The sequence below is a fragment of the Apus apus genome, chromosome 1, assembly GCF_020740795.1.
Source record: "Apus apus isolate bApuApu2 chromosome 1, bApuApu2.pri.cur, whole genome shotgun sequence".
NCBI classification, from domain to species: domain Eukaryota; kingdom Metazoa; phylum Chordata; class Aves; order Apodiformes; family Apodidae; genus Apus; species Apus apus.
In genome coordinates, this window is record NC_067282.1 from 62050992 (window position 1) to 62078718 (window position 27727).

Genomic DNA, 27727 nt, shown 5'->3' on the forward strand with positions numbered 1-27727 from the left:
ACGTAAATGCACTGTTGCTCCATACTGACATTTCAGAAATTGAAAATTCAATCTGCTGACTTGCTGAGGACAAGCTGGTTAGCAAGTGGGCAGTACAAGTTGGCAGTCACTTGTTCTAAGTTGAGAACAACAAGTTATTCTCTTCTTTGCCCTTACAAATTAAGAAGCAACAAAACCAGCTTATCCACTGCCAAAAAAAAAGGTATTTTTTTCCGGTAGTGATATCTAGACAAGTTATGTTCCAAGAAGAGGCATTCCAGACAACAGTGGTGAATTTCTGACACTAGGAGCAAAAAGAGATCTCTTTAGAAAAAGAGAAGATGTCTCTCTCTTTAGGACAGAGAAATGCAGAGGAAAAGGTGTTTTTAAATGCTATACTCCAGTTATGGAGACTGGAAGCACAGAATCCAGAAGTGAAAACCAACTCCTCTGGAAGGTAAAGCATTATTATGAGTTTGTGTACAACAAAAATTGACCTGATTTTTTTCCTTTTAACTAATCTCTGATTATCACGCTTTAAAATTCTCTACAACTTCTTCATACCACAAATCAGTTGCTGCTACCAAACCTATTTGCTTAATGTATAGCTAAAATGAGTGATGACAGATTTCAACAAGTGCAACCACTAAATTAAGAGATGTGTCAGTTACAAAGCAATACTTCTAAAATTCCAAAATGCATGACTGAACAAAAAGCTATACAAAAAAAATATTAACCATTACCCTGGAGTTAACCACCAATATCCCATCACTTAGTAACTAGATCTTATCTATGATAGTATCATAATTGTGTGGAACGTTTAGTATCACCCTTTAACATCTATATTTAGTATCTTTTCAGCACTTAATTTGTATAGCAGAGGAAATACATACTGCAACATAAAATCTATCCCACTCATTATTCTTCCACCATGTCTTATATATCATAACACACTCCTCATTAATTTGCATATCCCAAGTTTGATGAGAATTTTGACTTTTCTTTTAAAGAAGCAGCAAGCTGCATTTATCTGAACATTTAACTAGCTGATTGATGTTTAATCTGGGGGTGAAATTCTTGCTGTCTTGAAATCAATGACAAATTCATACAGATTTCAACAAGCTTCAACAAGATTTCTAGACCTGCTGACAACTCAGCAATCTTCAACAAGATTTCCAAGACCCTGAATTTGCAGTTTAGTGCTCTTACTACTAGAATAAAAAAGGGAAAGAAAAAAAGAAAGAAAGAGAAAGAAAGAAAAAGAAGGGGGAAAAAAAAAAAAAAGGAAATAAAACGGGAAGATTCCATTTTTCTTGTGCCAGTATGTAACTACAGTGTTATTCAGTGGACTGCCTCCTATATTTCATGTGTCATTTAATAGTACACACCATTTCTTTGTTTAAAGGAAGATACAGGAATCCTCTTTTTTCATGTTCATTGGGCCATGAAAAGTTAGGGTCTTGAAATCAATGGTGCCAATGTGAACACAGACTATTTAACATTATTTTATTAGTATACAGTATTTTTATTGTTACACAAAAGATGTACAGAAATGAAAACATTTCCTGTAGATCTTGCCAAAGCTTACTTTCTAATAATTTTGTTTAATGATGTATATATAACTTATTATATTGTAAAGTATGAACATAAAATATGCTAATAAAAGAAAGAGGTCAAACACAGTTGTATTAGCCATTTCTTTTATTAAACCATATGTTGCTTTATAAATCTGTAACTAAATGAGTTAGCCAAGGGCTAGTAGGCACATTCCTGTGGTATGGGAGTGTTTAGGTAACACACATTATGGAATCTGCATTCCCGTAGGTCTGCATCACACTTGGGAAACTTTTGAAGCAGAAGCTTTGTCAATATAGTTTTAGTTCAGTATTTCAACCTTGTAGGTACTATGAAAAATGCCAAACTCCCTGCAACTCCTTGGAGTAAGTTATTATATATGTACTGAGAGCTGGTAGAGACTGTGAGACTGGTGAGTAATCTCACAGTAGTAATGCTCCCTCATTAACTTGTGTTCGTGTTCCTAAATTAGTAGTATTACATCACATCATCAGAGATCCTAACTGGAAGCTGTCACTACATGACAGGATAATTATGTTATTCCAATCTCTGGTTGCTCCGGTGAGATGGCCAGCAGAAATGCTAGCTTCTACAAGCTAGCACCAAGTTGCATCTCCTCCAGACTGTGGAGTATTTCATACAGATCAAACACTTTCTAAATGGAATGCCATCCAGAGAGACCTGGACAAGCTAGAGAAGTGGGCCCAGGTGAACTTTGTGAGGTTCAACAAGGCCAAGTGCAGGGTCCTGCACCTGGGCCGAGGTAACCCAAGATACGAATACAGGCTGGGAGAGGTCACGCCTGGGAGCAGCCCTGTGGCAAAGGACTAGTGGATCAAAAGCTGGACATGAGCCACCAATGTGCAGTTGCAGCCCAGAAGGCCAACTCCATCCTGGGCTGTATTAAAAGAAGAATAAATTTAGGATTTACTCTTATTAGGACTTTTCAACAAAAAGTTACACAGAAGATTCTGAATTTTTGTGTAAGAATATTACAGATTTTAATCTGTTGCAGTGAGTTTACTTCAAATGTAAACACATTTCCTGTCACATAATCTAAAGCCAAACTCACTTCAGTGGTCCAAACTCTGAAGAAAACATGACCTCCATTGCTTAGAAGTAGCTTTCTAACACTCTGGCAAGCAGCTGATCAACTACAGACTGTCTTATTCAGAGCTAAATATCAATCCTGCTTTTGGTGTGGAGAAGCCAATTTGTATTTTCTCTTTTAGAAAAGATATTTTTTTCTCAGCTCCTGACAGCACTTCTTTGGGCAACACTCTTTATCTTGGTCTCAGCTTTTTAACCTAATGCTGAAAGACCAGACTGAACAGTGGGGGAAAAAATGCTTAGTGACATCAGATATGCACTCAAGTGCAGTGATTTTTAACTTTGCTAACCCACAAAATATCTTCGCAGAGCTACAGGTCCACTTTGATCAGCCCTGGAAGTTTGTTGTCTTACTCATCACAACAAATGCTACACCATCTAGGTGTGTCCTAGCAATAACAAATGTAAATGATAAAGAAATCACAGTCCAGTGGAATATTTAAAGAAAAAAAAAATATTTAAAATGTAAATCATCCTTTAAAAGGCTGCCTTGTCACAGCAGAGTGAAAGGTTACTGTTTTACCTTGTCCTGATGGCCAGAAACAGTCTCAGGCTTTTCTTCTGGACAGAGGAGAAATTGTGCCATCTTTCAGAACAAAGGAGCTCATCAGCTGCAAGAGGGGCTTCAAGAAGGCAAGGTGGGAAAGGCTGGGAGGCAAACTAGGAAAGCAGAGACTCCACATCACAGCAGGGAATGGGAGACCATGGGTAATGGCACAGGCAAGTACAGGACAAGGCCTCAAATAGATGTGATGTGAAGACTAATGTTTCTGGGAGTTAGAGGAGATGTGTAGAATTTGTTGCAAACGGGAATAAAAATAAGTTGGAGTAAAAATTAAGACCCACTCCCTAAAGAAATTAGTGGATCAGGGAGAAAATTATCAACAAGACTTCTTTCCTTTTCAATGTGAACTCTTTTTTTTTCTTAAAAATTAATTGATCTTTATACTTGGATAAAACCCAGCTTTCTGGTTGAAAAGACCCTTGAACTCTTTGGAAATACTTACTTAAAATAAAAGAATTCAGAAATCCATACAAAGCTCTTGTTAGCTGAAGGTTTTGCTATAAAGACTTCTACAGCCCATGTCGTGGACACTGCAAAAGTAGTGCTAGGGCTTTTTTCTCTTGCTTTGTATCAGCAGGTCCTACTAGAGAGAGCTCTTTACTGTGTGTCTACAGATAAACCTATTCCCAGCTCCTTCACTAACCTTTTTGGGTGACTTTGCAGAAAGTTCCTCCCAGGCAAGATTACTACTTACTACCTTGCAAGACCTTTCCTACTTAATCCCAGATTCCCAGCCTGACATGTGTTACCTGTTTTTCCTCAGAGAAAGCTGCTGGACTTTGCAGACTCCCTCTAGTGTAAGGTTGCAGTCAGGACCTGTCCTCTACATAGTGTTTGGTATCTGATGGTCCTGGACCGGACCAGTCATTAATAAGAAATGACAGTGGTAAGGTGGGCTGGAAAGGATGGGTCTCTGCAGCATAAAGTAACATATTCCATATTCTATAATTTGGGATCATGAATCCATTATCCATTAACAAGAAGATAACCTGTGTAAAAGCCCACCGGTATGGGTGATCTTTTGGTTTGGTTTGGTGGGTTTTTTGGTAGCGGGGGAAGCGCCCCAGGAGTGGCTCCGGTAAGAAGCTGAGAAGCTGCCCCTGCTCCAAACCCAGCCAAGGAGCCATTAGAGGGAGAATAGATGTGCCTCAGCGATTAACATATGAAACAATCAACATAACACCTGAGCAGAGAAGAAGGGGAAGAGCTGTGCTGGGGGAGTAGGGCCGTGCTGGAGGAGGAGAGTGGTGCTGGTGGTTGGTGAGGAGGAAGGGGAAGAAGGTGCCCAAGCAGAAGTTTCCCTGCAACCTGTGGCGAGATGGCAGCTGTCCCCCTGCACTGATGGAGGAACGTGGTGGAGCATTCCCTGGGGGTGCCAGGAGGGGTGAACTTGGCCAGTGGACTTGGATTTTGTGGCCAGTGGATTTGCTGCCAGTGGACTCAGATTATGCAGCTTTGGAAAACCCCGGCACCAGGGGAGGTGGCTGTTCCCGAAGCAGCCCCTGACTCTGTGGGAAGCCCAGGCTGGAGCAGCTCCGGACCTCGTGGGAAGGACTTACGAAGGAGAGGTTCCTGGAGGACCCTCTCCCATGGGAAGGACTCAGTGGGGAAGCAGGGAAGGACTGTAAGGAATCCTTCTTCCTGAGGAGGAAGGAGTGGCAGGAACCACCAGCCTGTGAACTGACTCTAAACCCCATCCCCTGTCCCCCTGTGCTGCTGGGGGGAAGGAGGGAGAGAAACTGGGAACAAAGTGATTTGGGCCCGGGAAGAAGGAAGGAGGGAGGGGTAACATATGCAAGCCCTGCTCTGTGTGTTGTCTGTGTCTTGTGTGTGTTTGATTAGTGCAAAATTAAGTTATTATTTTTTTCCCAAGTTGAGTCTGTTTTGCCCGGGACCTTAATTGGTGAAGAACCCTCCTTGTCCTGTGTCTCAGCTTGTCGTGTTGGGCCCAAAATGATGACAGTGAGTTGGAGGATGAGCTGAGAAGGCATGCCAGTTGAATTTCTCCCCAATGAGGTCAAAGCCAGTTGAGAACATTTGAGAAGCCCTGCTTTGTTTTAAGGAGGGTGTATTTAAGAGGTAGGAAAAAACCCTTACTCTTGCAGGTGAAAATCATGACCTAGAGGTAAGCCAATGACTCCTGTATGCAGAAGTTATTCTGTAAGCAACCTCTCTACTTCTCTGTGATAATGAAAAGCAAAGTGCTCATGCCCTATTATGTATTGGATAGGCTTCCTAGTGCATATTCCAGTACATAAACTAATATAAAGAGGGTAAGAATGTACCATCTCCATCTATATCTGGTTCTAGACACATAATATTGCATATATATTCTATTTTCCCCACATCCAAACAAGCTCTTTTGATTATTTGTTGTAGTATGATTTATAATGTGTAGTGCCTGCTACCTCAGGCATTAATTTATCACTATCAACCACTTCTCAAGGACAGAAAAATGTTGATTCCTTTTTGCCAGTGTTCTGTGAAACTAGACAGTCTGAATACTTATATTATGCAAGAATGATAAGAAGCCTTTGCATGCTCTGCTGCAGAGGATGCCAGTGATTAGCTGTTACACAGCTCACACACAGGCATCTCACTTGTCCATCACTTTCTTAAAAAAAATGGAGAATTAATTTTTTTAGTTGGTGAGAGAGACTGCTTTAAAAACAAGCTTGTAATAGGACTCAAGTTAGTCACACAAGACAGTCCAGGAATACACAACGATTTTCCAATTTAATCCACCACACAGAAGCAAATGAAAAATGAGGAGGAGGTAACACTGAAGACCCATTAGCAGAAAGACAACTAAACCAGGAAGGAAGCAGAGTCTGTTTCTGGAATTTGGCCTTGGCACACAAGGCTGCTGTGAAAAAAAAATCATAGTCACACTTCAGTGTGGAGGAGGACAAACCAGGAGGACATCAAACTGCTACATTTTGGGCAGGATCGTGGAACAGAGAAGTTCTGTTTACTTGCATTTCTTCTATAAGTAGCTCTTGAATCCACATACTAGAATACTGCTTCTTCTGAAGGACAAAAACCAGTCTGGCAACACAGGCTATCTTTGACCTTCTTCAAAGGCATACTCTTTCAACAAGCTGATGTGTGGGTGGAATATTATGTTCCTGCTTGAAACTCTTGTACCACATGATACTTTTTTTTCCCCTGTAAGCTGGATAGATTATTTTTCCTTCTTTTCTCCATAACTAACCATGCTGAGGATGCCATTTTATGGAGTTGAAGACGACCTTAAAGTAAACTTACTATTATGAATGTAATTCTATGTTGAACTTGCATAACTCCTGTTAGCAGTATCCTGCCCATTGAGTTTAAAAGCTCTAGCTTGTCTAGCTCTCTACCAGAGCAGTTACTCAACATTAAGTTGCAGTGATCAGAGAGATGCGGTATATTCAAGGAAATGTTCTTTGGGACCAATATAAATATCCTTGAGTAATGAGCACAGAGAGAACAGTTTTTGAAAAAAAAAGAGATACGTGACTTCCTGAATGTCTTTTTCTCAGGTAATCCTCTCAGTGTGACTTTAGAGATCAAAATGCCCTGTGAGTTATGCCTTGTTAAATTTTGACTCAGGGCCATTCACTCAAAAAAAGTAGCTACAATCAAGTAAACAGTAAATGGTTTTGTTGGAAATTCTCTCTTCTAGTATCAATCAGGTAGTTACAGTAATACAAGACATTGCTTTAAAAATTATTTGAAAACCCTAAGTCTAATGAAGAGTAGTGTTCCTAACCACAGTCAGACATCAGCACTAAAGGCTTTCATCAGCTCCAAACCATCTATTTTTGACAGTGAATAGTGGTGGTTTTGATACAGCACACTGCAAGGCTCAGTACAACACGTTAAGATGTCTTTGCCCATCACAGCGTTTGTCAGAGGGATGATACAACACTGCACAGCACTAATATTTTTACAATAATTTTGTGAGTTTTAAAACCTGTGAGCATTGTATCATTAAGAGAAGCACAAGGGTTCACTGCTTTGCCACTGCAGTTTCTCTAACCGTTTAGAAAGTGGAAGATGGCCAAACTGTTTCATAGATGAAATTTTCAGACTTTCTGGACTAAATTTAAATGTTATCCTGAAGACAAATGCTTTCTATCAGACCCTCAATTCCTGAAGCTGTATAAGTGAAAAATTCAGTATATAATTAAATAAACCAGTGTCACAGCTCTGAATTATGAGCTCTACTTACAGTTGCTTTTCAATCCGGTCTGGTAAGTTAAATCATGTATTTTAGACATTGATGCTTATTATGAATGAAATTTCTTTAAAAATATGTTGCCTTCAGCATATTTTCCCCTTTCAGGTTAATTATCTGCTACAATAAATTTCTTCCCGTAGTACATTAAATTCAGTTGTACAACATTAAAAAAGATGCGAGCCAGTCATGTTCAGGAGAGCTGGAAGAGAACTGTGACATCCCACTTCAAGAGATGGACTCTTTATCAGCTGGTGAAAGACACAAATATGAATAAACAGAGCACAACTGTGCAGGCTGGGTAATGTAAGCATACCTTATTTAGATCTGCCAAGCTTCTGCAAATAGAACTGTCCCCTCTCCAGCGAACAATCTTTCAGATTTGCCAAATCTAGACTTTGGACTTTGTTGATCAGGTCTGTAACACTGTCCTGCTCAGTGATCAATAGGAAGCCTTTGATAAACTGCAAGGGTGATTATAACATAGATGGGTTTGTAAAAAAAAAAAAAAAAAAAGCCAACAAACCAAAACAAAACCACAATAAAACCCAGAACAAAACCAAACAAAAAACCAGAAAAAATAGTTTGTAGGCTTTTCTGGGACAAAAACTATCCTAAAATAAGTAGACGCGGTGGTCTTGTTGACTTTACCAGTGAGGACTCTCATAGCTGTTCTGAAAACCAGCAACATAAAATTGTGGGTCAATTCTTCCATTAATGTGACAGGCTCTGACTACCAGAAACTTTCTTCATTTAATGCCAGTGATGGTAGCTAATAGTTTCTGAAGACCTACACATAAACAAGACATGGCAGATTGTAGCTAATTTGAAGCTACATGTTCTGACTGACCAGTTAGCTTCTGCCACAAAATGTGAGAGTCCCTGCCTTTCTTTTAAGTGCAATTATTCATAAAGTCTCTCTCTTTTCCTCAAAATCTCTCCAAAAAAAAGTGGTTGAAAAGTAATATTCTCTTGGCTGCTGCCAAATCCGGCCAGAGGTGGCTGGCATATTCGAAACAGGAATAGACAGACAGACAGTGATCACAACTGGGAACTGCAGGAAATAAATGGAGTTACAGATACCTTTTCCAAATGTCTCTTGTTGTAGACAGTTTTCTAAGAGAAGGATAAAGTAGTAGAAATTCATAATCATATTACAGTACCCAATGTGACAGAAGCAGAAGAAAAAAAAGGAAAATCTAGATCCCATCTGAGAAGGCATGACCACATCAAAAGATGGCTGAAACGTGACCAACTTGACAGTAACGTATCCTTCGCAAAGCAAAACCAAACCAAATCCACAAAAGAGAGGGGGGAATGCAACCAACTTCCTCTGTTCCCCTTCTTCACAGAGGCTGCCAAGGCCATTCAGAGGAATGGTAACAGGATGAGGATGTTTGAGCAAGGCCACAACTTGGAGTGGTGTGGAAAACCAGGGTGGGCTGGCCCACAGGATTGATGTTCAAGACACCGAAGAAACAGGTGTGTACAAAATTTTATATGATATATATTTAGAAGCAGAAATACAGAAATAACTGTGATTTTGGTACAATACCAATACCTACTTTTGCCTGGAAATGACAACCACAAGCTAGATTGTCTGTGCTTCTAATGTAGACACAATAACTAGTTTAATTACTGCAGAAATAAATTTCAAATTGAAACAGAATAGATCTAAAACATCCATTTCAGTTTATCTCTGATCATTTTAATTCCATTTTTGGTACATTGACATTTTCCTCTCCTTGAAGTCTCTGATCCTGAAATCATGTTGTTGTAAGACAATCTTTTAATTTGTATTTACAGTCTGCATGTCCCATAAAACCATGTATGTTTAAAGATGCAATATGACGCAAACTGAAAATCTGATGGTGAATAAAACCAATTCCAAGTTCATAATTGTTTTACCTTTATAGATACTTAGAGGCTTCCTAAATGCTTCTGCATTAACAGGACTGATTAGTAATAAATTTGGGAAAAAAACCAATATGGCATGGTTTATACTCTTTGAAGATCTTCACTGAAAAGTTTTATGACAATGTACTAAGGAACCACCATGAGTTGTCTGTTAACAACCAGCTTAAAAAAAATCCACTTCTACCATTGCAAGTCCAGTCTCCATGTGACTCTATTGGAGCACATGGGTAACTTCAATATTTTTACCCAAGGATTATTACCCTGAGTCAAAAGTCATATGCATGTTTTGGAGCTTTAATATAGCTTTTTTATTTATAGAAGTATCTACTCTTCACAAGACACTTCATATTCATTTGCATAAGGCATTTATTTCTTTATTTCTGATACTTTTTATATATACTGTAATATGAATGTGAAATAAAGAACCTGTTTTTCTCGACAGCTCAGTTAGAATTTAAGATCAAAATCATTAGTCTCATCCTTAGTTCATCAACCAACTTAATTTCACTAATATTTAACAAATTCAAATGAACTTTTTTCTGCATTTTAATAGAAACGTTCTAGATCATAAGAACTTGAAATTAACAGTGATTCATCTTTCAGACTGTAAACATGACTGCCTATAAAATACAAGGGAGTAACTGTAAAAGCTGCACCACACTCTGTGCACATCCTTTACCGAGTTATATTTGTCATTATTAGAAAAACACTTTGTGTTAAATTGGTAAAACAGGGAATCACAGAATCAACAGAGTTGGAAGGGACCTCTAGAGATGATCCAGCCCAACTTCCCTGCTAAAGCAGGATCCCCCAGAGCACATTACTCAGGACTGCAACCAGGCGGGTTTTTAGTATCTCCAGAGAAGGGGACGCCTCAACATCCCTGGGCAGCCTGTTCCAGTGCCCTGTCACCCTCACTGCAAAGAAGTTCCTTCTCATAATTAAATGGAACTTCCCATGTTCCAGCTTGTGCCCATTGCCCCTTGTCCTGACACTGGGAACTACTGAAAAGAGTCTGGCTCCATCTTCCCTGCACAGACCCTTTAGATACTCATAAGCTAATAATAATAATAATAAATAATACTAATAAGGTCTCCCCTCAGACTTCTCCAGGCTAAAGAGTCCCAGCTCTCTCAGCCTTTCCTCATTAGGGAGATGCGCCAATCCCCCACTCATCTTTGCTGCCCTCTGCTGGACCCTCTTTAGTAGTTCCCTGTCTTTCTTGAACTGGGGAGCCCACAACTGGATGCAATATTCCAGATGTGGCCTCACCAGGGCAGAATAGAGGGGAAGAATGACATCTCTTGACCTACTGGCCACACTTTTCCTTATGCAAGGCCAGGATTCCATTGGCCTTCTTAGCGGCAAGGGCACTTTGCTGGCTCATGGATAATTTACCATCTACCAGGACTCCCAGATCCTTCTCCTCAGAACTGCTTTCCAGCAGGTCCACCCCTAACCTATATTGGTGCGTGGGGTTCTTCCTCCTGAGGTACAGGACCTTACACTTGCCCTGTTGAACCTCATTAGGTTCCTCTCTGCCCAGCTCTCCATCCTGCCCAGGTCACACTGGATGGCAGCACAACCCTCTGGAGTGTCAGCCACCCCTTCCAGTTTGGTATCATCATCAGACTTGCTGAGGATACTCTCTGTGCCCTTGTCCAGGTCATTGCTGAATATGTTGAACAAGACCAGACTGAGTATTGACCCCTGGGGGACACCACTGGTTACAGGCTCCAACTCAACCCTGCTCCATTAATCACAACCCTCTGATTTCTGTCTTACAGCCAGCTTTCAATCCACCTCACCGTCCACTCATCTAGCCCACAAACTCTGAGTTTCTAATGAGGGTGTTACGGGAGACAGTATCAAAAGCCTTGCTGAAGTCAAGGTAGATGACATCAGCTGTTCTTCCCTCATCCAGCCAACCAGTTATGTCATCACAGAAGGCAATCAGACTGGTCAAGCATGATTTACCCTTGCTATATCCATGTTGACTGCTCCAAATTAGTTCCTGTTCTTCAACATGTTCAGAGATGACATCCAGAACAAGTTGCCCCATCACTTTCCCAGGGACAGAGGTGAGACTAACTGGCCTGTAGTTCTCTGGGTCCTCCTTCATGCCCTTTTTGAAGACTGGAGTGATACTGGTCTTCCTCCAGTCCTCAGGGACCAGTCCTATTCTCCATGACCTTTCAAAGCTGATAGAGAGTAGCCCAGCAATAACATCTCCCAGTTCTCTCAGCACTCATGGGTGCATCCCATCAGTACCCATGGACTTATGGATGTCCAGTTCGGCCAAGTGGTCTCTAACCTGGTCCTCCTCTACTGAAGGAAAATCTTTATCTCTCCAGACCTTTCCCCTTGCCTCCAGGGTCTGGGATTCACAAGAGATGGCTTTAGCAGTGAAGACCAAAGCCAAGAAAGCATTTAGTAACTCCACCTTCTCTGTGTCTTCCACCACTCAGGCACCGACCTCATTTATCAGTGGGCCTACATTTTGCCTAGTCTTACTTTTTCTATTGATATACTGAAAAAAACACTTCTTGTTGACTTTAACCACAGTGGCCAAGCTGAGTTCTGCTTGAGCCTTGGCCCTTCTAATTCTCCCCCTGCATAACTTCACTACCTCTTCATATTCCTCAAAAGTTGTCAACCCCCTTTTCCAAAGGCCATATACTTTCCTTTTGTTCCTGAGATCCAACCAAAACTCTCTATTTAGCCAAACTGGTCTTCTTCCCTGTTGGGTCATCTTTTGGGACCTGAGGATGGCCTTCTCCTGTGCCTTTAAGAGTTCCTTCTTGAAGTATGACCAGCCTTCCTGGGCTCAGCCCTTCAGTCCTGTCTCCCAAGGGACTCTCTCAACCATGCTCCAAAACAAACCAAAGTCTGGCCTTCAGAAGTCCAAGGTGGCAGTTCTGCTGGCTTCCCCCCTTGCTTCTCCAATAATTCAAAACTCTGTTTTAGTAAATTAATTAGTAATTAATAGATTAACAAACAACAGTGATGAAGGCTGAAAGCCAAAAGCACAATCAACTGTTCTGTAGATAGAGGAAACCTAACAACTTCCTATAGCTTGCTTTCATTATTAATTTTCTAGTATTTTTAATGACCAAGCATACAGAGCAGCACATGATGAGGCCCCGGAACACACTTCCTAAATAAGAGGATTTTGTCTCCAGCCAAAAGTATATGCAAGCTTTTGCACTGCTGGTAAATCTGACAGAAAACTGAAACTACCGATGAATAAACAGTCTAAACCATAATCCATTGTCAGGAAAAGCTTTTAGCTATGATTAGTGTTATTTAAAAATCACCTAGATTGGTTTCCTGCCCAAACAGTATACACACTGCTCGCTCTCTCTTCCGGACATGGTGCCAAATCTGGTCTAGACTCCTTTCATAGCACAGCTTGACACAAATTTAAATTAATTTTCAAACTGCTAGAAAAATATTTGCAGTTAGAATTCAACTTCAAAGATTCAGCTCAAAGACTTCTGGTAAAAAATACAAAGAAACACACACACAAAAAAAGTATTAAATGAGAAGTAAACCTCTCTGAAGTTTTATACTGACTGCCAGAGTTAGTAAAAGACTAACACATAGCAGATCTTTACATTTTAAGTGCAGTTTCATTTTTATAACTAATTACAGCACAAATCAGAAATCAGAAACAGAAGACTGATTTGAATTTTTTAAAAGTATCCTATTTCTTATGTGCAAGAACTCTGAATACTGAACTGTAGCAGACTAAAAATTTATTTGTCGCACTCAGAAAAGAAATATAAGTACTAAGAGACCAAATGACGATTGTCTTGCAAAGTAATATAAAACACAGCAGAAAGAATTAAATATCATGACTTTACATTAGGGATTACTATTGCCAGGAATTTTAAGATATATTTTTATTTACAATTTCAGAGATATTATGACCCAAAGTTACACTAGACATTCATGAAACGTAGGATAAAATACTAAAGGCTACATAAATACAAGAAAAGATCAAACAAATATTAAGACATTTTGAAATCAAAACAATGACATTTCTCATTCAACACATCTAGTTATGTTAAATAAAAATCTGGTTTTAATAATGAAAACTGTAATTATCTCAAAAGATGATAAGATACCCGCCTGTTACTTATCAACTATAAAATAAAAGAATTTCTAAAGGAAGAATCAAAGGTAACTGAGATTCATACCAGTAAGGAAAGGTAGACATTTCTGATCTGCTTCCTCAAGGGATTCAGTTCCTTAGTTTGCAGGAGCCCCTCAGAACAGCAGCATTATTTCATTTATTTGAAAAGTACTGAAGAAAGCTATTTAGCGTATGATGCAACTTTTCATTTTTCTTTTTATGAATGAGGGAAATATCAATGAGATTCCACATGATACAGAGTAACTTATACAGGTCTGTTGTTCTGCTTAATTTATTTATAGAAAACAGTAAAAAAAAGTCCAAATTTCAAGTAACACAGGAAATTGGTATAAATTATACAGAACAATAATTAGATTGAAAGATCTAGATTGAAGGTGCTAATGACTTGTGCCTAGACTGGAGGCAAGAGAGTTATACCTTGACAATCCCAAATTCAACAGAATTGAACTGAGGTTTATACAGAGGAAAGCATGATCTGGATTGGCATTCCTGTGCAGTTCTTGGATCATATGGTGAAGTGCAAACAATTCAAACATCTTCTTATTACTTCTGCAAAAGAATTTACATAATAGAATTGAAAAATGAGTTGAAAAATGAGAGCTTTCACCTAAATGCTTAAGATTCTACAGAAAAATATTTTTTAATGAAGAAAAATGTGCATTATATTGGGATTTTCATATAATTATATGTTGCATATAATATCTCTAAGCAGAAGGCTATCGATGTGAGGTGACACAAATCTTGACAAAAATAATCAAAAAGTATTATTTAACTTGAGTAAGTGGTATTTACATGTAGCATAATGAAAGGTCAAGTAAAGGCTGTAACAGGCTTTCAAGAATGTGAAATAAGAATCCAGAAACAATACATAATTATTACCGAGTAACTGTGTAAAACTGAACACTGGGGGAAAGAAAAGGGTTTTCTTATAAGCATTCTTGTCATCTGCAGACATATGGAATATTTCCTCTTTAGGCTAGTTATCTGTTTTACTTTAGTTAGCACTCTGTAAATAGACCTAGACAGATTTATGAGGATATTGAGAGTCTTGTCTTACACATCTGTGACACAAACAGTTTAAATTCAACTGCTAACAGAGCAAGTCCAACACTGATAGTCTATGGTGGAGCACATAAACAGCAAACAGCAGAGATGAGTTTTCAAAAAACAAGAAAGCTAAAGATCCTCAAGATAGCTGATCTAATGATAACTAACTGAATAATGGTAATAAAGGATTACTTTATTCTGGAGAGTTTTTGCAGTATAACACAGAGCTTTTCCAAAATCTGAATATCTAGCTTAGAGCTTCGGAGCAATACAGAGCAAGTACGGAAGAAGGATTCATTACTGCAGGCTTCCAGGAAAGGCTGCAAGTAACCTGTAAAAGAAAATAATTTAAAACATGTATCACAGAGTTTGATGCAGGAAAAAGTAAAACAGTTATTGATACCTTTAGAAGGCTTTAAATACCTCATGTTGTGTAACTATTAGAATAACAAAAGAATTCACTTTATGCTGGGCATGTGATGTAAAACTCAGGTAAAACCAGGAACTGAAAAAAGGCAAGTTCTTAAGAGTTCTGATATTACTGACCCTTGTTTTAAAACAAGGCTTACTGCCTTGAGAACAAAAGAAAACAGGAAATGGAACAATTTAAAACTCAAATAAAAACCCTTATCTTGAACATGTTTATTCAGTGCTCATTTATCATGGCTCTTTCCTTTTGATCATGTGAGGGGAACATTAAGCTCCGCAAAAAAACTCACAAAGAAATACTTTAAGCTGTGCAAATCACACGTACAAGGATAGTATGTGTAGAAACTAGGGTGATACCTGACAGGCTTTCATTACCAAAATACTGTCACTGTAGTGTTTCAAGAAAGTCAAAATAATAATTGAAAGGTAAAAGTAAGAGCTGGATAGGAATGCTTAAATACCAACAAAACTCCTTTAAAACAGTGGCTGAACTTTTAAGTCACATTGTATAACATTCCTCTCTATCCTGTTCCCCAAAATCTAAACACTTCACAATTTGTTCCCTTACTATCTCATAAAACATAAATAAAATGGGTAATAATTTAGTTTTTTAAAAAGGAATAGTCTTTCATGACTTTCATGCATCAGGCATTTGCATTAGAAAAACACAGATGTGAGGGAAATACTTTAATATTCACACAATGGTAAAAATATTTTATGTGTTATTAAGAAACTGCAGTATACAAATTACAGCATAAACCAATAAACACAGATATTAAAAAAAAATCTTTGCATATATGCTGAATATTGCTGTAATTTGCAAATAGGATGTCAAGATGCTTTTATCAGTTCAGAAAGGACTGGATGTTATCTTTCGGTCAAAATTTTCTCTTTTCTTGTCCAAGGACATATGTATTAAATATAACAAATGGCCTTGGAGTGAATTCAAGGTTTTAATTTATTTCAGGAGTCTTACTGATACAAATTCAGAAGAAATGCTATAGAAAACTGTTTGGAATAGGGCTCTAAAAAAAAAAATAATTAAAAAAAAAACAACTTGGGAATTAAAGTCAGCCTGAGAGCCTAAATAACTAATTTTCTCAGGGCTGGGCATTTATATCGAATATTCAACAAGGAGCCAGTAGTTTCTAGACCTTACTGTTAGGAAGCTCTTTCAGAACCTGCAATTTTGGAAAAACAATGACATGTCATTTGGCTACACCAACAAATTACCCAGTACCACCCCCACCCCCCTATGCTCAGAACATCTCACACATTATACTATACAGTGAAGACAAGAAGATTTGTGGGCCTTTGCTGGTTTACACCATCAGATGAAGAGATCAAGAAACAGCAAATGCCCTTAGCACTATCAGAGAAGCTATAGCTACATGTAATCTCTGCTCTTGTGAGGCCACACCTGGAGTAGTGCGTACAGCTCTGGAGCTCTCAACACAGGAAAGACATGGAGCTGCTGGAGAGGGTCCAGAGAAGGGGCACGAAGATGATCAAAAGGCCAGAGCACCTCTGCTATGAAGACAGGCTGAGTGAGTTGGGACTGTTCAGCCTGGAAAAGAGAAGGCTCTGGGGATGGGCTTTTCACCAGAGAGGGTAGGGATAGGACAAGGGGTAGTGGTTTTAAACTGGAAGAAGGTAGATTTAGGTTAGACATCAGGAAGAAATTCTTCACCATGAGGGTAGTAAGGCACTGGAACAGGTTGTCCAGGGAGGTTGTGGAAGCCCCGTCCCTGGAGGTGTTTAATGCCAGGTTGGATGAGGCTTCATGCAAGTTGGGTCTAGTGTGAGGTGTCCCTGTTCATAGCTGGGAGGCTGGAACCTGATGATCTTTAAAGTCCCTTGCAACCTTAACCATTTTATGATTCTATGATTCTCTCTTTTCAGTGGATTCTGCTTTCAGCAGAATTAACTTAAAAGGCTGGATTCAATAGGCAGAATTCACAGAATAAGTAATGGAACAGATTGAATAATAAGTAAATAATAAGTAAGGTGGATGGAAACTATGCAGATGCAGGATAACAGACATTGGTAGCAAGAGGCCAAACTTGCAGCAATAAAAAGCAAGATGACAACTGATGTACTGTGAAGTTTGGAAAAGGCAGGCAGACACTTTACGGCTTGCACAGCTGAGGTGTCCGCTGTTCTCTACCCACACCAACACAAAATCATTATTATTCTAAGAGACATACATTATCATTAATAAATTAATTTATTTTTCTGTGTATTTTTACTTCTGTGTTTCTTGTCTTCTTTCTACCATGGTCAATCCACCTATGCCTTCGTACATACTCTCCTCTCAGTTTTGGTACTATTTCCAGCTACAGTTTGCTGTCTCAAAATTGTAACAGTAAGAAATAAAAAAACAGAATAAAAGCAAAGTAGAAATGTAAGCAGTAGTAAAAAAATAATACACTGAAAAAAATACATACATATTTTCCTTCCCTGTCAGTAAAGATACTATTTCTCATTTTATTTTAGCTTATGATCTTCAATTAAGGGTAACATTTTTGGTGTTTAGGCTGTCCAGGGAGGTGGTTTAATCACTATCCCTGGAGGTGTTTAAAAGGCTTGTAGATGTGGTGCTCAGAAACATGGTTTAGCACTGGCCTTGGTAGAGTTAGGGTAAGGACTGGACTCAATGATCTTAAAGGTCTCTTCCAAGCAGAATGAGTCCGTGTGATTCTCTGAAAATGCCCTGACTGATGCATTAGGTACCATTGACAACTCCTAACGCAAGAAAACTGTCATGGATACTGGAATGATAAACTATTTCAGATAGTTCAGATAACAGAGCATTTCTAGGAACCTGTAGATACCACAATACATTAAAGCCAAACGGAGGCTGAAAGTTACAGGAGAATTCCTAACAGGAATAAGGGAAAAAGGCACAGGTTCTTTAAGATGAAAAATATGGTTAATGCTGAAGAAACACATTTTATATTTGTGCATAAGTATGCACTATATATGTGTAAATAGATGCACATAAAGAAACCATTTGCCAGATAGATTTGAAATTACCTGAAAATGCTTCTTTATTAAATATCACAAGGGACCAGTAGAAGGCTGGTATCACAAATATATATATACATATTTTCTCTAAGGAAAATTTAACTTGGTAACGGGGGACTATTCCAATGTACAATAGGTAACAGAACTGAACAAATTTGTCAGGAATACAAGAGAAGTCACTATTGACTGCTTTCTGCCCTTGGCATGTTCAAACACAGTCCCCAGGATACAGTTACTCAGGGCCTGGCACTTTCAATATTTCTTATAATACTTCTCTTCTTTCACTGCAGAAGGTATTATTTTTCAGAAACTGTGACATTATAAACTCAGGGCTATCTGTCAATTACAGCAGGCAGAAAATCCTTAGATGTGATCACAGTATGTGCTAAATTTAGTGATACATAACCGACATACACTTGAGATTCAGTGCTTGTTGTTGAGCCGCTGCTCTCTATGACAGAACTTTGACATTATTAAATACATATAACATCATAATAAACCTGGAATAATAATTAACACAGAATTCACTTCTAGTATGATGGTATCATGCCTTAAAAAGTCTGAATTGTCCAAATCCATGAGAAGAAGCAAACAAAAGGACAGACAGAAACAGCAAATAAGCAACAAACTGCCATCTTAAGAATTTGTGTCAAAACACTTCTATAACTTAAGAGTGTTGAAGTAAAATTTCTATACAGATAGCAACAAGGGATAGCCTTCTCTAAAGCAAGAAAAATCTAGGTTTACAAATCATATTATTGCTCAGGAACTACTGGTTTATAGAAATTTGTCTACCATTTTCTAGAGTTCCTAAAAATGACTGCTTATTCCCAAGAAACCAAAATGGTTCTACCAATCTGCATGACACCACTGACAAAGTCTGTTTCAAAACCAAAAAACTTGAATAGTATCTCCTACTTAAAAATGATGTTTAGCAGAAAGGTAAAAAAAGTGTGATAAAATAAGAAATACATGAGAACAATGACATTCAAGAAGTAAATAGAGAAGAAGGGTTTTTGTTCTTTCTACTGCCTGTTAAAACAACAAATAATACAGAGAGTTTTTAGAAAACTCTAATTTAACTTGACTGCTGACTCAGCTGAAGATTCATGAGAGATCTGAAGGTAACAAAATGCTGGGATCAAGAGGGTGGTCCTACAATTTATTCCTATAAATATCCTTAAACAGCCATAAAATGCTCTACATTCCTTTTCTGCAGGGGTAAACAAGTACCATATTCATCTGACATTTCTTTGCTGTCTTGCTCTCACCCGATCCTTAAAAATATTTGATTTAAAATATATATACACATACACACATACATGAAATCATTGACTGTGAAGGTTACAAACCAACATAAAAGATATCACTTTTAAGACAGAAGGATATTTAAGACAAAACAGAAGAGCCAAAGTGGAAGTAATTTCTAAAGTTTCATAAAGTTCATTTATGTGAAAGCAAACTGATAAAGGCACACATTTAAATGGACTGTTAGTACATTGCTTATGTTTTTGCTTCAGATAAGGCTTTTGCAGAATATATTCTAAGCAATCAGAAAACGCACAAAACAAGCACAGACTTTAACTGCACATCTAGGTGATGAACTAAAAGAATATAAGCTTCACATTTTGAAATATTTTGGTGGTTTAGATCTGCACCAATTTTATTAACTGTTTCAGAAAAAAATTAATTAGAATCCTTCCTGACAGGACTTTGGCACAATTTTAAATAACCAGCAAAAGCCTCCACTGGTATCCTTGAAAACTGCAGCATGCTGTAGATGCAGTAGCTTAACTTGAATGGCAGACTGAAATGGACAGTGAGCAATTTATCACTGTTGACAGAATTCATCTCAAATTTACCCTCAAAGTAATGAGTCACTCACAGCACAAAATTTCACCAGCTACAGTTATCTGGAAAATTCTTGTTTTTATCTAAAGCTATGCAACCTCAGAAAATTAGGACTGTCAGGAATGACAACTTTAAGTTTATGTCTAAGCAAATCAATGATTACAGTTTTTCCTCATTTTATGTAAATTGCATGAGGATCTACCAGGAGAATGGAGAACACATGACAGCAACGTAAGTGACGCAGCACTGTCTACTAGTGTGGAAAAGTTAACTAACGCAAAAGTTGACTAACTATGCACCATGGCAGAAACACTTAAAATAAAATAATAATATCACTTACCTGCTGCTAATAACCAATCGTCTATAATACAGTCACCTGTAGGATTTGAAGCATTTGCTGATTTTTTTTTCTCCTATAATCAATAACTGGGGTTGTTAATTGCCAGTGGTTAAAGCACAATGAAGACAGGGTGAAATCCTGCTCAGCATAAGGCACCTCAAATGTTGATGCCCACATGGATGACCTTAAGTTAAGAGAAGAAGCCAAGTAGCAATTTCAGCTGGTCACCCAATATATGTTGACCTCAGTATGATCTGAATTACTCTTCAGTTTCCCAGGATGCACAAGACATGTCATTCTCAAATGGCAACTGGAAGTTACACCCACCAAAAAAAATTGTAATAGAAAAGGTTAAAACATTAGAATGAATATTTATGTCACGAGAGACACTCAGAACAAAAATAAGCCTACAAGAAAGAAAAAAAAATTAGAAAAGAAAGCTATGCCTTGGAGATCAGAAACTATATAATAGAAAGAATAATATGAAAAGTCAGGTTAAGTCAGACCTTTTTAAGAAAACAAGAAGTTCTCCCAGTCATTTAAGTAAAAATGGAACAAAAAAAACAACGTAGTGAGGTCATCTGTGGTCAGCACAAGAAAGATGAGATAGAAGCTAATGGTATTTTAGTATTTTGGATGCAAACTTTAGCTAATATGCTTTTTTTTTCTGGAGAGCATTCTATCTTGATAAAAGGGATCCAAAAGAAGTCCCCTTAACTTGTAAATCCAAGAGTCCTTTAGTCAGGGACTCCAGAACAGACACCAGGATTCTGAAAGAAACGTTGCCTCAATTTTTTTACAAGAAGAGTTAAACAATTTTGCTAAAAAATGAGGAAGCAGCCCTTTTTGAAGAGAGACCAGCCAATGCAATATATACACACAGGCGTATGTATATAGGATTTGGACCCAAAAATAGGCAATCTGAACAAATGTGCCCTTCAGTAAGACTCTACAGATTTTCCCAGAAACTAAAGAAGACAAATAAAAATAAAATAAAGTGTACCATTGGTTTATCTGTCAGTATGTGTACAGGAACTGTAGGTATGTTGCATCAGAGGAGTTACTTTTGTTTGGTAAACAGCAGTTATAACTCAGCTAGACTTCAATACCATTTGATAAAGCAACATGTTATATTATATTGCAGAAGACAGAGTTATTATGAGGACTGAAAAGTGTGTGGCTAAGCAGAGAGTCAACAAATTTGCCTTGAAAAGCAAATGTTCATTTTAAATACTGATTTTTATAATTGTGTTTATTTCGTTTATTAATTAATAACTGTGGCATGTAGTAGTCTCTTGAATTTCCATGCAGGAACTGCCCATTTAGAAGGCAACAGGTATAAAATACATGAAAAACAATCAACTTACTTGCTAGAATAGCAGAAACGTAAAGACAACTAAGAAACAATAAACAGTTTTCCTGGAAAATCACTGAGTAGAAGGATGAAAAATTTTGGTGTGCTAATTGAATTCAGTATATCTATGAGCAACCAACAATAACCTCTAATGAGGCCTGAGAGAGAGGAAAAAAAAATAATTAACAAATAACCTAGATAGCATTGTAAATTGAAGCTATGGACTATTATGGGTTACTTTGTCCAAGAAACCAGAAAAAGCCTAATAAACTACCGGAATCGCTGCAGGAATCACAACTTGTCTTACAGAGGACCCGTAAAGGAGCTTTGTTCCAACATTTTTTCTGCCAGAGTTCACCTGCCTTGTTTTCCCTGCTCCCATATCTCTACTCCTGGAATAACCAGCTCAGAACTAAGCACAGTATTTCAAAAACAAAGACAAACTCAAATAAGAAAGCCCTTACATAAATAAACCTAACCTGGCATGACCTTTAATTCTGTAATATCAGATTCCAAGTAAGCAGGTAAATCAAGTCTGAACTTTGACAATGCATAGATGTTGCTCAAACTGCACACACTGTACTATTTACTTCCAAAAAAATGAAAAGTTTTTTTCATAAAATGTCAATTATGACATTGCTCTAAATTCACCTTGATAGTTACAGAGAAAAGTTGGCTAATAAGTACAGCAGTTCTGCTAGTCAAATACAAAATAAAAAAGTGTATTAAAATATTTTTCTATTTAAATCATACTTTGTTTTAAATTAAACCATTTTACAGATAGCTATAAAAACGTAAGCTGTTTATTCAAAATGCAAGTTTAGTAAATAAGAGCAAACAAGATCCTACTTGAATAAACTTTGTTCTAATGATTTCATAAATTAAATTGACTTCAAAAGGGATGTGTATATCCAGTACTGACAGAAACAACTCCTTTTTTACATCAAATTACCATTCACATCTCCCTGTAAAATGGTATGCTGCTTAAAAAGTACAGTATTTCCCTGAATGAACAGTGAAGCTTTACTTACAAAGTGGCTAGTTGGCTCTACGTAAGTTTATATGGAATGGTCCCTTTTATTTCTTACTTTGGAGTTGATGAAACAGGGGTCCAGAATTCAGAATGGCTAAGCATTACATAACTGTTACTAAAACAAGAAGCAAATGACAAGAGCATTTTTTACTTATTAGGGAGAAGGCTACTACTATTTCTTCAGTAGAAATCAAATTACATTATTCCATTTACGGCATTCAGTTTTGAAACCTATATACATGTATTTAATAAAAATCAAAGTATTCAAACTAATTTTGCATTTATTTTACAAAAATGTGTGCAAAATTTTGGTGTACTTGCTTGCTTTCAGCAAGCATATAAGTTGGTCCTAACATTATCATAGGCTGCATTTAACAGAGTTAGATACTTATCTGTGATTAAAATATTAAACTAAAATGTCTATTAACCCAACATGATTCACTGTTTTCAGAAGAATTAATAAAAAATTACAAAGGTAAGATAGGATAACAGAGGAAGGATTTCCTTTTAAATGGCTTGTATTTCATTGTTTATCCCACATAAGCTGTAAATCATTCATTTTGCCATAGCTTCAAACACAGTTCCTCAGAATAATTTCACATCTGCCTTTCTCACAGGTGAAGGGGAATCCCACCTTATAATGGTATTCATAGACTTGACATTTTTAGCCTTTCTGTGGCGCAGAACAAGCTCATTTGAAAAGTCTGAATCCTGCAAACAGTTACCAGTAAAGATAATACGCTGAAAAATAGTTACATTTTAATATGTTTAAGCATACAAGTATTTTTTACTCCATACCTTCACTGCTTGTAGTCTTAAAAGTCTCAAAATGCTAAGAATCAGGAAAAAACACAAATAAGTGGGTTTGAGTTTCCTTGACAGACTTTTTAAAAACCTGTAGAACAGTGTTATGTTACTAGTTATGGAAGCATTATGGAAATATTATGGAAGCATTCCAAATCAAAGGAAGACGTGTGTGTGAGATCATCTCTATAGCAAGAAGTTTTTATTATTAACTTGTAATCTGAATCTTTTTATCTCCACTGGCTTGATTAAATTCCCTATGAGATAAGTAAGTCTGGATACGGACTTGGTTATCCATGACCATATTATTTTCTTACAAAAAAATCTGAAGGTTCAGTGAATGTGTAAATACAAGTCAATTTTACAGTTACTAAAATTCTTAAGCAATGTTAATATGCTTAAGAAATCACACTTAAGCCCTACCAGAATGTGCCTTAACTTACAGTAAATATGAGAGTAATTTAGAGGTGTATTTTTATGTGAATAAGCATACACTCATGCAAAATATTCTCTCTGTAAAGTAGAAGTAAGCTTGAAGACAAAGAAACCTAAGCTTTATTTAAAGCAAAGGCCAGTGCTTTGTATTGCCTAATGAGCAAGTCAATTTTTATTTCCTTGGATGAACATAATGTTGGGAAAGGGGAAGCGACTAATCTACACGACAGGTCACTTGTCACTGCAAGAGGAATTTAAGACATACTGTGTCTTTGTGTAGAAGTGCAAAGGGTGAAACTGAGAATGGCAGCACTCTGCTAACAGCAGATTTCAAACTAAGCATGCAACAATGGCAGTTTTGATAGGTGACTATAAACTCACTACATCCTTTGGAACCCTTCTGATTCACAGGTAAAAAAACCACAGTAAGCTGCGTGAGAAGTGAGAAGACAGGAACAACAGTACTCAACAAGATTGTATATGACAAGTATTCAACTACAAGGTGATTTAATACTAATGATGTGATGTTCTTCAACACCCACAGAACAAATTTTCTTGCTGAGGTCATGCTACTCATTACTAGATTGTTTCCAGAAAACATTTCATGTCTGGCATAAATTCTCCTGAACAATGTGTTGCAACTACTGTCCTAGAAACAAGATCTGCTAAGAAAATAAATTTGTAGTCATATGGAGAGAACTTTGGGATATGAAGACATCCCAGAAGCCACTGGTGTCACACTAAAACAATATGGATTATTAAAATTAAATTACTGCTTAAATTATTAAACATTAATTTTAATATAATGTAAATGGGAAATTGTAAGAGATTTATTAAGTGATAGGTACATTATAAATCATTTGATGTATCTGAAAAATACCAGGTATTTATCAGCTAGTAAATTTTTCTCCCGAAATTTCAAAGGCAGGCAGAGCACAGAGTTTATCAAGACACTAAATCTACTTTCTGTGACAATACTACCAGAGGTTTTGTTCTTACTTCTGTCTCCACATAGGTTCATAGCTTAGAGTTGGCCTAAAAACCAAACACCATGCTTGCTAGCCTGCTTTCCTTAACTAAGTTGAGGAAGCCTTCAAAAAGGCTTGGTACTGAAATCTTTGCTGTTAACTCAGCAGGAGTGTATCTGTTTCCCTCTTACACAATGGGAAGCTAGAAAGACGTCTTTATAGACCACTCATTCATTTCAAAGACCAAAAAAAGGATCAAGTTGAATTTTATGGCACTCATCTGAAGGCCCAGATTCAAGCAGAACACCACCACCATTAAGAAAAGACTGCAGGACTTGCTGCCTTGATTCTGCTTTTATCAGTCAATCTTTGTGGCAAAGGAAAGGTGGGCATCCTCCAGAAAACAAACATGGATTGAAATCCTGGTAATGGTTATGCAGAGCCAAATAAAAGACTGAAAAGAACAAACCTGATCTGGCACTCCTCCCATCTGACCATGAAACAATATGAGCACTGTAGCAGTGAAAATATAGCTTAACTGCTGCTTCAGTGCTGTATCTACATGTATCAGCTATTAGAAAGTATATTTCAAATAGAAGACTGAACAGGTGGAAATGTACCAATTTAAGCACCATTACAGACATTTTTAGACCAAAACATTAGCAGAATCTAGAAAGAGAAAAGGGGTAAAATATCTTTGTTGAGTGAATTTTATGCTGTCAGGTCCATAGCAAGCTGTTAATTTGGGTGGAATTTAGAAGCAACCTTTTACTTCCACTGAAAATAGCAGACTAAACTCTCTGGACTTCAACTTAGGCCCCTGAACTCATCTGAAGGAAAATAATCCTTCCAGCATGCAAATGACATGAAATAAAACATATATGATGAAAAACTAGACTGTTTACTCTAAAAATTACTTCCATCTTAATTTCAGCTATTCATCAAACTTCTAGTGTAGGTTAAAAGAAGCAAATATTTGCTAACAAAACACAAATGTTTAGATCAGAACTTCACTCAGTTGTGAAGTTTCTTTCCTCAAATGTGGTAGCAGAAAAAGCAGTGAACAGAATCCACAAAAGTACTCAGAGACGGGGGAAAAAAAAAAAAACAAATAATACAGCATGAAAGTAAGCTGAAAATTAAGCTCTCTTGACACAAAGCAAACTCCTCGAAATTACTGCATAGTATCTCTAGCAGCTCCTCTCGCTCTTACACCCTGAGGCACTGGCCGAAACTAACCTCAACATTTTTCGTCCCTGACATTTAAAAGCCTTTATTCTAACTATGAATGTTTTTGTATATTACAAGAACAGCAATCAATATAACATTTTACCCTCTTCCTCAGGCTTTAACATTTTTGTAAAAGAGGTGAGGCAAACAAGATTGGCATGCATATATATATGTATATGTATGTATGTATGTATTCTGTATCTGTGACATACTATTACAGTTCCACAACCATTAAAAAATGGGACAAAATGGTGCAATTACTTTTGGCTGGCACCACACTTCATAATTATACAACGACATGAAAATACACTCATGTCTGGGAAATGCCTGTGCAGCTGGAATACTATCCAAGTTCTGACACCTAGAACATAGTATAGTCTGGTGACACATGCAATTTGAGATTCCAATGTGATAAATATTGAATCCTTTGAAGAAAGAATGTAACTTTACTGTACACTATAATGTGGGCTCTGGAGCTTTGTGGGCTCTGTATGCTATGATGATGCACATAAGTTTCAAGAAACACACAAATAAGGTTCCCAAGGGTACCAACATTCTTAATAATTTTTTCACATAATTCCTGCAGCGTTAAGATGACTATGGCCTAGTTGGAGAGGTACACTGGTTTTATCCACTCTCGTACAGAACACATGTCAATTCAAACAAACTTTTGTTTTAAATCAGCTTGTTTACAAGATCTACTAGACTGGCATTGTTCTTGTCGAATATAGTAAGCTCTCACTAACCTGGTATCAAAAGGAGCAGAGAGTAAAACCTGATCCTAGAGTGAACAAGAATGTTCCAACCTGGAATCTGAAGTAATACTAAGAGATGAACCAAGAGGAGCATCTTGAAGGTTGATAGCCCATCTTCTCGCTCTAACAAGGAAACAATGACAAACGGTTTTATCGCTTGTAAAGAAAAAGCGAATGGATAAACATCTTGGCACAAATGTGCCAATAAGCTGATGCTCCCTGTCTGTCTTTGGAGTAGGAATGAAAACTCTAATTCCTGATTACTAAGGTTGTATTTTCTGCTCTTCTGCCATCTAAGTGAACATTCAGATGTTGCTTCTACAGGACCTTATCATGAAGGCACGGACTGGACAATAATGCATGAGTACAAATTCACTGAAACTATCTGTAACATTCACTACTCACACTTGCTTGCTTTTGTTAGACTTGGGGATTCAAGCATGGTTTACCAACAGAAAGTCTGTCACCAGAAGTTGTGTAAAGGTCATTTGGTGTAGTAACCTGTGCTTCTTCCTTTGTACCTCACACAACTGAGTTGTGCAATTCAAAAAACCGTCACTGCTTCTTCCTTCAGACTGGAATGCATGAGCTCACTGAAAACACAGAGGAGTTCCAAATTCATACTAAGCAAAAAGTTTTCATCAGCCTTTGAACTGAAGAGGTACTGATCTTTAAATGAAGTATTTTTTAATGGCTTGAACACCAAGTCTGATAGTTATCTTCATCAGCCACAGTCTTAAGGGCATGGATGTGCTCAAACATACAAAAACATGTGCAGGCACATTGTATACCAGGTAGCATACTACATGATTTTGGCTATTAGCTGCCTCTCACTGTATAGATTTTACTTCTTCCCACTGCTCTGTGGGAGACTTTTAATAAACAGAAAAACTATTTTAATAAACTTTGCCTTACCTTGACAGAAGC

The 27727-nt window shown here is 37.5% G+C and overlaps 2 protein-coding genes across 2 annotated transcripts in view; one reads left to right on the plus strand and one right to left on the minus strand.

Annotated features, from left to right (window-relative positions):
- Positions 1–27727, plus strand: part of SEPTIN10 (septin 10) — a 963730-nt gene that overhangs the window by 434720 nt on the left and 501283 nt on the right. The gene's annotated exons all lie outside the window — the stretch shown is intronic.
- CCDC138 (coiled-coil domain containing 138) overlaps positions 13456–27727 on the minus strand; it is a 35883-nt gene continuing 21611 nt past the window's right edge. The window contains exons 13-14 of the mRNA XM_051616700.1: positions 14767–14905; positions 13456–14076 (exon numbers count right to left, since the gene is read on the minus strand). Coding sequence (XP_051472660.1) covers positions 13905–14076; positions 14767–14905 — 311 coding nt within the window. The 3' untranslated portion in view covers positions 13456–13904. The remainder of the gene's footprint in view (positions 14077–14766; positions 14906–27727) is intronic.